The following is a 12,741-nucleotide window of genomic DNA, read 5'->3' as shown; positions in this document are numbered from 1 at the left end:
GTATGCATCTTTTTTCTGCCCACTAGATAAGGCAAGAGGAAGGCCCTGAAGATTTTTTCTAATGGATCCTACTGTACTCTTTTAAAGCTCCATTTTCTACCAGTGTACACAGTCCTAACTGCTAAGACATGAATGAGAACCACGATGTGACCATTCCAGCCAATTGTTTTGTTCTGTCACTTGTCTAGCTTGAGCCGAATCTTACCTGAGAACCAGTCAATGCGATCCGTTATTTGTCAGTCCATTGTGTGCGAGGTCAAAGCTGAAGGGCATAACATTCTCCTTGCTATTTTTCGAGCCAGACATATCTCATTATCTCCATCAACTTGCCCAACTTATCTTCCTCTTCCACTGAAAAGGCATTGGAGTCGTCCGCAAACGTCTATTCTCCATGCTGTCCTGCTGGGCCAGGGGAGCCCCTTGAGCATAGCCTTTTCTCTGCAACATTGCATCTTTCTCAGGAATAGTCAAGAGTTCTCATCATTCTTTGAAGAATGGGACCTACCCTTGCCAAGCTTGTCCTTGGTCATAAATTTCTTCTCGTTACAGTTATCTCCATGATACACATTCATATAAGCCTTCTCACGAAGCAACAATGGGCCCCATTGCTTGAAAGTAATTGGCTTCGATTGTTCTCCAGCTATAATGGTTGTTGCCAACGCTCTGTAATCGTTCTCCATTCCTTATGTTCCATCTTTGCTATTTGGGAATTATCGCATCCACAGTAGTCCATATAAGCATGGAGATTAAAATTGTATCCTTCAGGTTCCACTCCAACTCCTTGTAGGAATCGTAACCTTTCTTGTCGAATCCCTGACATCAATGGGTCTTAGCTTTGCTCCATACTTGGCCACCAAATGACTCCAAACCTTCACTTTCCTAATTGGATAGTTGGTTTCATCCAACTTTCCAATCCCACCAAAATCTTAATAGGGTGTAGATGACTTGAAGTCTAGATGACTTGTCTCACTGCAAGCTGAACATGTCACACCTGAATATGGAAGGTCCTTCCTTCCTACTAAGGACTCCATCCTTCCCTTTTGGAGTAGATCACCATCGTAGATATTTTGGGATCGGAGTCACAAGTTGGCTGAAATATAATCTCAAATAAAATAGAGAGCTTGCTCGCTTAAGCCAACTCCTTGCAGCGGAAGACTTCCCTAAGGTCACACAACCTTAAGAACAAAGATCACACTCACTCCTCATGCACACAATAGCTTAATTCACAAGCTTAGTTCTAAGAAGTGCACAGCATGTACTACAGCCGAAACATGTAAAAGGATACTCCAAACTAGGACAAAGCTGATACAAAGTAGATTTCAGTGTACGCTGTCAAGCAGCAGGGTGGTGCCTTGGGGTGGACCACAATGACTTTCAGTCTGCTGTCTTGTAGCTCCCCTTGGCACCTTTAAAGTTTAGCAGCTTGAGTGCTCGCCCCTTCATCTTCAGTGGGATGCAGGACCCCTCTTGGATCCGCTGGACTGAGTACCAATTGGGGGCACAAGGGCCGTAGGACGGAGGGATTATCAGGCCCCAGTACCTGGAGGACAGACGAGTCTCATACGCTATGAGAATCTCCATCGGACAGATGCGGGTCTCGTTCCATCAACTGAGGATTGAGGTAGGGAGAGCCACTGGTACGCCCAGAGAGCAGCGAATCTATACACTATGCATGCTAGAGGAGGTGGAGAGAGAGGAACACTTCTTGTGTACTTGACCCGTTTACTATGAGCTCCAGTCTGGATGGATGAGACCCAAATAGCCAGAAGAACTTCCCAAACGGAATAGATGGGAATCTCGCTCGCAGGCGCTGTCGAAGCAGATCAAAAAACTCATGAGAGCACGGACAATGCCAAAACAAGTGAGGCATAGTCTTGAAGAAGCAGAACATATGTGTCAAAGTGCAGGAGCAATGTGTCGATGAGTCAATAGCTGTCCAGATGGAAACACTCCCAAAAGAACTTGCCAAAAGAAAACTTGTTGCCGAAACGGTACTTTATAGGCCCAAAGTTGCTGTAATCTTTTCCTCCACCACTTGGCTGGGCAATGCATTCGCCAAACAAAATCACCTCTCTCTGAAACCCAAGGTTGAGGCAAAAGGATTTTATACAATGCAGGCACAGTAATCTGAGGTGGCCTCAAAGGACGAGAAGAGGACCCTGGAGAAGTCAAGTCCAATCTTCCAGCCGGTCTTGAAGTTCCAAAGGAGGAACAAAAGGCGAAAGCATAGAAGTAATTTGTTGCCACAAAGGACGATAATGAGACCCAATCCATATTTGGTGGCTGCGAGAGAAAAAGGAAGCACAGTACCAACATCATCAATAACATCAGCAACCGAGGTGATGCCTTTAAACGAGACAAAGTAGGAATGTCGAGGTTCCTGGAAAGCGAAGGGAGGTTGAAAGACTTTCGACCAGTGAATGCTTTCAGGTCTCAACGAATTCCCAAGCAAAGACTTCCAACCATTCCATTCCATATGAGAAAGAAGATGCTTCCAGTCAAGAAGCAGGCAGGAGAGCAAAGGGCAGCTAGGCAAAGTACCATCAGTGCAGCCAAAAAGGAAATCCCATTGATCGAGATGCCAATGACCAAACGCAGAAGTACTGATATGAGTGACCAGAGATCTAATCATAAGAGCCCAAGGCTGATCACCTTGCAGAAACTGCAGCAACATTTTCCCCCTGTGGGCAAGGATATGCACGTGAATATCCGTGATGTTCAATCCACCATGCATCTTGGGAGAACAAATGTGATGCATCTTGAAAGCAGCCTTAGAATTTTTCTGCCATGTTTGGATTGCCGGAAGATTTCCATAAAGACAGACATGAAGGATGTAAGATTTGCCTTCGTGAACATGATCAATGACAAGTAAAATTGAATATATGCCACAAGGATGGACTGCACTATTCAAAGATGAACGTGCAAAGGCCAAGTTGCCAATTTCCAATACTCAAGCTTTTTTCGAAGCTTAGCCAAAACCCAATCAGTTTGTTGTCGATACCTAAGGGTAACCAAGATGACGTACAAACTGAGTGGGTGGAATGATATCCCCGAGCCATAAGAGACTATGCTAGTCTTTGGAATGCAAAGGGAGCAGCTTAGACTTCTGAAAATTAACATGAAGACCAGCTGCCAAATTATAAATAGAGTGGACTTGCATCAAGGCACCAAGATCATGGGGTGTATTCTTCGGGGTAAAGAAAGAATCATCAGCATAAGCTTGAGCAACCATGTTGCGATTAGCATCCAATTCCAAGCCATGAAGTGATCCTGTAGCCACAAGATGATCAATATATTGCAGTATAGGAGGATGAGTAGCAATGGCATACACGAAAGCACTCAGAGGGCATCCCTGACGGACCGAACAATGAAGAGTCCACTCATTAGAGATATCCCCAGAAAGAATGCAAGACGCATTGCTATCTCTGTAAACCTTATAAATAACCTGCTGCATTTTTTGTCTAAACCCCAAAGCTCACATAGTTTGCAAGATGAAATCCCATTGAACTGTGTCAAAGGCTTTTGCAATATCTACCTGCAAGAGTAGAACATCCTGCTGTGTGTATTTGGCATATTCAATCCCAATATAAGCATTGGCAATGGTATTTGTGATATGGCGATGTGGAACAAAGCCGAATTGGGAGGGATGCAACCCATCATGCAAATAATCTTTAATACGATCAACCACCATTTTGGCAATGATCTTGTAAATGACTGGCATGAGCGTGATTGGCCTCCAATCACCAAGTGAACCACATAGCTGCTTTTTTGGAATCAACTTGAGAAGACCCTTTTTCCATGACACAGGCATTTGCTGATTTTGCCATGTTGCATTTACCATTTGCAGCAAGGTGAATTTAAGAAGATCCTAGAAAGCAAGAAAGAATTTAACAGTGAGACCATCCCATCTTGGAGATTTCCGTTTGCCACAGGATCTCAGTGCATCAGACAATTCCCTTTCAATGAAGGGATGTTCAAGTTCCAAAGCCTAAGCATCAGATAGAATTGGATGAACAGGCTGCAAAAGAAGCTGATGTGCAGACACGACCTGAGAAAAAAGAGTATCCACATGTCCAAAATGAGTGGAGAAGTGCTGCACACATAAATCAATAAGCTGTGAACAAGATGTTGACCAAGAACCATCAGGCATCCGGATGCGACAGATATTGGCAGCCTGTCTTTTGTAGTGTAAGCTCTTAAAAAATTGCTTGGAAGAGCAACCTTTATCCAAAAAAGCCCATTGTCTAGATCAGGTTTCCCATTTAGCAAGCTTTCTACGATCATTGGATTGAAGAAAGAATTGAGCTTGACATAAGACCATGCTTTCCTCTGAAGACAAAGGGCAAAGATGAGCAAGATCAGTCAAACTTTGACAAGTAAATTTGGCATGTGCTAAAGTCTTCCTTGTGGCTTGCATATAGGATTTGCCATAATCCCAAATAACTACTTGCATCCGAGCAACAAAAGCCTGCCAGGCATAATCCAAACCAATGTGTATCCGAGAGAGAGAGGCTGAATAGCATCAGAGACCAAGGCTTTAAAGTCAGCATACTCCAGATAACTATCATTAATCAGCAAAAGCCTTCGGCAAGACAATCTGTCTGTGGGAAATTCATGTAAGGAAAGCCTCAACCAAAGAGGAGCATGATCCGAATGTGTGAAAGCATAATCAACCCAAATTTGACCAGTAAAGGCATCATAATGTTGTGGATCAACCTGATACCATCTGTCTAAGCGTGCCCGATAAGAAGATCAAGCATTATGGTGAAAGGTATAGCCCGGAAGCATGGGTTGTAATTCCTTCCAGAGATCAACTAGGCGCAATTGAAGCAAAAAATCAGACCATGCCTGTGTTTCAGAAGCCAACATATGAGTGTGGCCTGAGGTGTTATCACCCGATTGAGGGTCATTATTAAAGTCACCACAAATGAAGGCATGTTGTTGCCATGGATAGCTATGCGTGGTAGCCCAGATCAAAGCTCTATCATGAGAAGATTGGGGGACATAAACCAATGCAAATTCAAAAATTTCCCCTTGAACAAGGCATTGAACAATAATCCATCTACCATGGCGATCATTGAGGGCCACAAGAGGTTGAAGGTAGTGCTTTACTAAAAAAGCCATGCCATAAAAGGGGTGCTCTCCAGCATGGAAGATATCATAACCAGCAAAATGGCCTATCTGACCAGCATACATATGCTGATTATGCTCTTGCAAAGCAACTATATTAGGCTGCAATTGGCTGATATTCATCCAGACCAGTTTCCATTTGCGACCATCACACATTCCCTGTACATTGCGAGTAACACACTTCCGATGATCAAGCATATTTACAGTTATGGGACAAGTATGTAAAGCAGCTAACGGGCTGTCTATGTCTGCATTTCCACCTCAATGTCCGAGCCTCTGCCCTGGGATGAAGCATCAGCCTAAGGAGAGGACAAAAGTGCAGCAACTTCCTCTTCAGGAAACAAGGTCCGATTTGCAGTCACAGCAGCTTAGGTCAAGCCAACACCAGAGTTTTCAGCAGGTGTTTTCCCATGAGAGGATGCACTACTCCAAGTCCGAGAAGGCAAAGGTCATCTGGGGGAGATCACTTCGCGAGGAGTTTGCCATCCGTCAGTCAAAATTTTTTCCTTCCCTTGAGGTGGAGAGGACAAAGACACAGGAAGAGAAGCATTACATTTGAGACAGCCAGGGCTTTGCCTTTGTCTTGAACAGAGAAAAATTGTTTGACCCCTTTGTTTTTTACCACAGAAGAGGCATTTGCATTCTTATTCAAAGGCTGAACCATTTCAGCTTCCATTGGCATCCATGGAGCTTGGGAAGGGCATTGTGAAGCCATGTGCCCAAATTGCTTGCATTCAAAGCAAGCACCTGCAAACAGCCCCCACTTGAGCTTGTAAAAGGCACTTCCCATGGAAACATTATTCACAGTAACCGAATATGAAGCTAGAGTGGGATGATCTGTGTCCCACAAAAAGCAAAAGCGATTTGAATTTCCATTGGGTCGCAGTGGACATACCACCTTACCTAGGGAAGCTGCAATTTTAGGTAGAAGAGAAGACAAGCATTGAGGAAAATCCACAACTTCCACCCAAATAGGGCAACGATGCCGAATCAATGCCTGATAATCCCGGGTGGGAGACGAGGGCAAGAGATGGACCATCTGCTAGCCATAGAAGAAAAGAGAGTGCTCCAATAAAACTTGACGGTGCTCCTCATCAACCATGATCATCTCAAAAAAAAACCCTCGCTACATAATGAATTTTTTTGACATAAGAACCACCTAGGGTTCGAGTCAACCAATTCCCAACATTTGCTGCAGCAGGCATTCGTCCTAGGAAGAAAATCATAATGGCATGTTTTGCATACTTCTTAACTGGATCAAATATATCATCCACTTCCACCATAATGCCAGTGGTGGGAAGTGGATCTTTCCAACCCTTGCGGGTGTCTTCAAACCCTTCATGCATAACCTCATAAACAAGTTGAGCCTCAACAGAGTCATGAAGGGAATCATCTGAATCCATAACCTTTTTTTGTTTCTTGTTGGAAACCAACTTATCTTTGTGAAAGGTTTTCTCATAGGAATAATCCGCCATTTGAATCAAGGAAAAGGAAAAACAAGAAACAAAATGGAACGCTTGGAAGCAGAAAGGCTTTACAAAGAGGACGGACTGACAACAGAAATAGTACAGGCAGTATGAACAGCAGGAATAGTACGGACATCATAAATTGTATGAAATTTTGACGGACTACGGATCTTTGTGCTGAAATTTTGACACGGTACGGATTTTGTACGGAAATTCTAGCACGGTACAGATTTTTGTACGGAATGTTTTACGGATTTTTGCACTGAAATTCTGACATTGTACGGATTTTTTGACACAGTACAGATTTTCATACGGATTTTTTAGAAAAAAAACCAGATTTCGTACGGAAAAAAACATGAGAGTACGGATGAGCAGTTGTAGCGTGAGAGCACGTGGGTTGGCACGGCAACCAAGAAAGGGTGCAAGGAGCCCTAAACAAAGGGTGCGTAGGGTGCTGGCTGCAAGCAGGTCTCTTCCTCTTCACACACTTTTTTTTATACTGAAATCTTTATATTTCTATGTGGGAAAGCTCAAAAGAGGTAAAAACCCACCAATAAGTACAAGAAAAAAGTTTTTACAAGTAAAACCTCAGAGCAAAAGTCATGAGGTAGCCAAGTAAAAAGTGACATATCAAGCTGGAGGAGGATCAAACACGGCATCCTCCAGCTTCAAGTTGTTGCTCTGTAAAAATTGATGCAATGATGAAACCACACCATCAATAAAAACAAGCTGTTTTTTGCCCTTGTGATTCTTCTTGATATAGGCTGGTACGTGAAACTTTTGAATCAGAGGGTCAAAAACCTGTTGTAACATGAGATGAAAAGATTCCAGTAAAAAAGGTACTTCTACATCCCGGACAGAAGAAAACTCTGGCACAGGCAGCAAAGGCAGAGAAGCTAAATCAACATCTGTATCTTCCCATGAAGAAGCTGCAGCTGATAAAGCAGGGATTATCATTTGAGCTTCATTCGGAGGATCAATCTGAGTAAGAGCAGAGGCAGCATCCTGAGAGAGAGCTTGCATATCATCTTGTAAAATGCCCTCTGCAAGAGGTATATCCATATCCTAAGAAGAAGGAAACTGATGGTGCTCAACAAGGGTGCCTCTCTTCACACACACACACACACCCCACACACATATTTCACACGAACACCACACACTTCTCTCTCTCTCTCTCTCACACACACACATACACAGACGTGCTTCCTCCTTGTGTTTTCTTACTCTGTGTTTGTTTTATTCGCTTCTGCATTGCATCTTGACATGATATCAAAGATTTTCTCAAACTCGCCATTGAGTAGAGGGTTGTGGCTGCTGTTCAAGCATCAGTGTCTTAAAGATACTGAGCTGCAGGAAGAGGGCTGGAGACTCGTGACCTTTTTGACGTTTGGAAAGGTTGCTTGGTCTGAAGTGCTACTCAAGGCTGCATTTCCTTGTAGAGCTTGGCACGACACATCTCCCCGTATGAAAATTATTATTGTTGTGGTTTTCGGGGATTTTTTGCATCTCACAGGTGTGTGACGTTACATTGTGCTTCCCCTACTAATGCTGTAATGACTTGTGTGAGTGAGATATTTGGAAATCTCTATTTATTTTCATGTTGTAAAGAGGAAGGGATCAGAATCTTGCAAATCATGTAGTTAGATCTGTGAAAGTCACACAAAAGCATTTGAAACTCACATGAAAGAATGTGAGTTTTGATAAGCACGCGAGTATTATGTGTGAAACTTGGATGAAAGTGTGCATGTTTCGATCTTCAAAGAAATTCAAGGCAGAAATACATCAAGGAGAACATGAAAATCTGGTGGTAAAATACACCACTCATAGAGAGTTTGAACAAATGAAAGACTAGATAAAAACCGGGACTGTGGTTGGAAGTGCCATGTCAAGCCTATGATGCCACAGAAAAGAAAGGACAATCTCTCCACTCTCTGAGAAACATGATCCTCCTGGTTGAAGCTGCCCTATAAGTACCCTACATCCTAGAACAAATAGACACACAAAATGTATATGTGTATTTGTGTGTACACACACACACACACCACACACTTTTTTTTAAATAGTGAAAGCTTTGATTGATTATATTACAAGAATAGTCACCTCAAAAAAGAGACGCTAGAAAATACATCAACTGAAAGTCTCAATATAAGCCAAATATACATCCTGATCTATTTGGCGAGTCTGCAAGCAATCAAAGAAAGATTGCTAGAGAGAATGCTTAAAGAAAGCAAACAAAGAAAAATTGGAATCACTAAAGACTTTACAATTGCGGTCTGTCCATTAAGTCCAAAGTGCCCAATAGCGAGCCGAAATAAAGAAAAGATGAAACTCCGGTCATTGTGGAGCCAGAAAAATTTCCCGAAGAGAACAGTCGGGAATCTCGCTCGTAGCCTCTGTCGAAGAGAATCTAGAAACTGCCGAGAAGACGGGCAATGCCAGAATAAATGAGGCACAATCTCCTAAGAAATCAGACACTGACGACATAAAGCAGGAGCAATGTGCCTATGGGCCAGCAACGGTCCAGATGGAAAAATTCCCAAAAGCACTCGCCATAAAACAACCTATTGCCAATGCTTATGTTGGGATTGAATATGCCAAGTACACGCAGCTGGATGTTTTGCTCTTACAAATTGACATTGCCAAAGCTTTTGACACAGTTCAATGGGAGTTCATCTCGCAAACAATGCGAGCCTTGGGCTTTGGAATAAAAATGCAGCAAGTTATTTATTGGCTCTACAGGGATAGCAATGTTGCTTGTATTCTTTCTGGAGACATCTCTGAAGAATGGACTCTTCGTAGTTCAGTTCGTCAAGGCTGTCTCCTAGTGCCTTACTATATGCTATTGCTACTCATCCTATGCTGCAATACATTGATCATCTAGTGGCTACAGATTCTCTCCGTGGTTTGGAACTGGATGAAAATTGCAGCATGGTTGCTCATGCCTATGCTGATGATTATTTCTTTACACACACACACACACACACACACAATGTAATGTATATGTATATTCATATGGTGTGTTTTTCTTATGAGTTGTAGCTGTCTCACTTTGCGACAACTATGAATGTACATTTTTCTTAATGAAAGGTTCTTTCACCAAAAAGAAAAGAAGTGTGTGTGTGTGTGTACACACACACATACATTGTACTAATGTGATAAAGAATAAGGAGATTTAATCCTGATTATTGTTTTGCCTTTTCTTGCGATTATGTTTATAGATTGTGCATGTTCCCGTGGGAACAGTCATTTATTTAGCAAGCGGATCTCTTCCCTCATTACCAGAGTCACTGGAGGCTGAAAGTGTGATTTTGGAAGACAACAGGACGTTTGTTTCAAAGGACAATGGACGAAGGCAAGCTGAACAGGCCACAAACATTATTGCTGCCGATGAATCTGAAGACTTTTCTTCTGAGGCATCAGACCTGGAGCATGATAACAACAGCAACACGAATTCTGGAATGAAGCTAGACAATTTTGATGGAAACATCAGTGACAGCTCTGGCACTGAAGTGGAAGATGATGGACATACTGACTATGAGCTACAGCATGATAGTTCATTACACGGCACAGAAAGTTTTGTGGCGGAGCTTCTCAAACCAGGACAAAGTCTGACAGTGGCATGTGGTGGAGAAGGAGGTCGTGGCAATGCATCCATGGCGAGAGGGCGCGCATCCAAAAGGACACTTCCGAGTAGGGAACATGAATCTGGGCATCCAGGAACAGAAGCTATTCTTGTGCTTGAGCTGAAGACTATTGCAGATGTGGGACTCGTAGGAGCTCCAAATGCTGGAAAAAGCACACTTTTAGGTGCCATCTCAAGGGCCAAGCCTAAGGTAGGACACTATGCCTTTACTACTTTGAGACCTAATTTGGGCAGGCTTGAATTCGAAGACTTCTTGTCAATCACGGTGGCAGATATTCCTGGACTCATCAAGGGAGCCCATCAGAATGTAGGGCTTGGTCATGATTTTTTGAGGCACATTGAGCGGACTAAGGCTCTTGCCTATGTTGTTGACTTGGCTGCTTCTCTTGGTAGCAATAAGGGTGCTCCACCATGGGATCAGTTTGAAGAACTGAAGTTTGAGCTAGAAATGTATCAGTCAGGGCTATCTAGCAGGCCATTCTTGGTGGTTGCAACCAAATTAGATGAAGAAGGAGCTCAAGATATACTTCAGGAATTGAGGAAAAGATTACCTTCCATGCGAATTCTTCCTGTTTGTGCTCTATTAGAACAAGGAATTCATGAGCTTAGGCTAGCATTAAGAGACCTTGTATATGGCTCTGAAGGCTGAAACTAGCCTAGGAATGGTAAATAGTTTTTTGAAGGAAACTACTGTTGATGTTTTTTCTTTAGGAATACTTGGGGAGCATGGGCAAGGGAGGGCTGGGGAGTTGTTACTCAGAATGAAATTTTTTGATGACAAGGAAAGCAGTGCTTTCTTTCCGGAAACGGTCTTGCTAGTCATACTGTGAGAACAGCTGGTTTATTCATCTTAAAATATTATTTTTGAAGGGGATTCTTGTAAGATCTGATTCTTTTGGGATGCTTGGATTTCAATTATACCAATTTCTTCAGCATCTGACAGCCCAGCTAACCCCTATGAGTAGTAAACCCCATGAGAGCAACCAGCATGGATGGGCCAAGCAAGCCTCTATGCCCATGCATATGTCTAATATTCTTTATCGAAATGTCTGGCTGCTCCATGTGATTTCCTTCTCACTACTTCATGAGAGTTGAGTATAGAAGTGCTCCAAAAGTTGGAATGATTCGTTTGTGTAACACAAGTGGATCACAGTAGTATTATGTCATATAGCTGGATCATTGTGTGCATATAAAAGTAGTTTTTAAACAATATGCCAGTGCATCTCTTACAAAAAAAAGGTGTGAATTTTACTTGTTAATGGAAAATAGCCATTGGTGCAATGTTTATAACCGTGACTCACTCGAAGAATAACTTGACCTGTTTCATCACTAAAAGCTCTTCCAGGTCATCTTGGAGGGGAACGCTTTTAAACACATTCACCACATTCAATATCATTGATTTACACAGAACGCAAGCGTTGTGTCCAGGGCTTTGTTTAGAAAATAGATATGTTGCTCCATTTAAAGCCATCTAGCATTCTTTCTAATTAAGCAAGCATGATTTCATATTTGGGGTTTGGTGAAGATATTTCAAGTGGTCCATAGGCTTTCAAGAAGAGGTGTAGAGTCATCTTTCCCATAGGAGCTGCTTGATTTTTCGGGATGCATTATTTTTAAGCGTGGCTAAAGTTGTAAATTGGCATCATCTATCACGACAGCTATGAGGTGAGCATGAACTATTTTAGAGCATTTCCCATTGTAAAGCTATGAGGTGAACATGAACTATTTTAGAGCATTTCCCATTGCAAAGCTTATTTTATTTTATTTTTTACGGAGAAAAAAACCATGCAACTTATCCCAGCATAGATCATTGCCAAGCTCATGAAAAGATGAAACCATAGCGTTCTTAGCTATTGTTACAAAGCTATTTTCACAAAGGAAAATCATTCTTGAAAAGTGATGATCACAATGTAGGCAAGAGTCCCCAAAGAAAGAACCCAACGAGAGAAAGAAAGTTTATTAAAGTCTTTGGAAGACCGATGGGTCTATGAGACTGTGAAAAACTTGATACAATGAGATGTGGTAGTGGAGCTACTAAACGAGCATCCATACCAATGCAGAATGTAGAAAATGCAAAATGGCAGTACTAAATCCTAAGTACAACATAGTCATATCTCGACTATATATATATCAATCTCAACATCATCGTCGACATCATCGTAACTATCATCATCAACGACAGTAGGACATCAAGATCGATGAGGTTGCGGAAGTGGAGGCATGAGGTCAGCAATAGAGCATTGTCGCCCTCCCAAGGTTGCAATCTTGGTTAAAAACCATGCAACTTATCCCAACATAGATCATTACCAAGCTCATGAAAAGATGAAACCATAGCGTTCTTAGCTATTGTTACAAAGCTATTTTCACAAAGGAAAATCATTCTTGAAAAGTGATGATCACAATGTAGGCAAGAATCCCCAAAGAAAGAACCCAACAAGAGAAAGAAAGTTTATTAAAGTCTTTGGAAGATTGATGGGTCTATGAGACTGTGAAAAACTTGAT

The 12,741-nt window shown here is 42.2% G+C and overlaps 1 protein-coding gene across 5 annotated transcripts in view; it reads left to right on the top strand.

Moving 5' to 3' along the window:
* Positions 1–11,213, top strand: part of LOC147882077 (putative GTP-binding protein OBGM, mitochondrial) — a 65,963-nt gene extending 54,750 nt beyond the window's left edge. For all 5 annotated transcript variants that reach the window (XM_087401712.1, XM_087401710.1, XM_087401711.1 and 2 more), the window contains one exon: positions 9,815–11,213. In XM_087401712.1, coding sequence (XP_087257838.1) covers positions 9,815–10,888 — 1,074 coding nt within the window. In that variant the 3' untranslated portion in view covers positions 10,889–11,213. The remainder of the gene's footprint in view (positions 1–9,814) is intronic.
* Positions 11,214–12,741: the final 1,528 nt, after the last annotated feature.

Source organism: Dipteris shenzhenensis, chromosome 30, assembly GCF_047967505.1.
Source record: "Dipteris shenzhenensis isolate YYH24624 ecotype China chromosome 30, Dip_SZ_1.0, whole genome shotgun sequence".
Lineage (NCBI taxonomy): Eukaryota > Viridiplantae > Streptophyta > Polypodiopsida > Gleicheniales > Dipteridaceae > Dipteris > Dipteris shenzhenensis.
The sequence above is the reverse complement of the archived record's forward strand: the minus strand, read 5'-3'. Positions and strand labels throughout refer to the sequence as shown.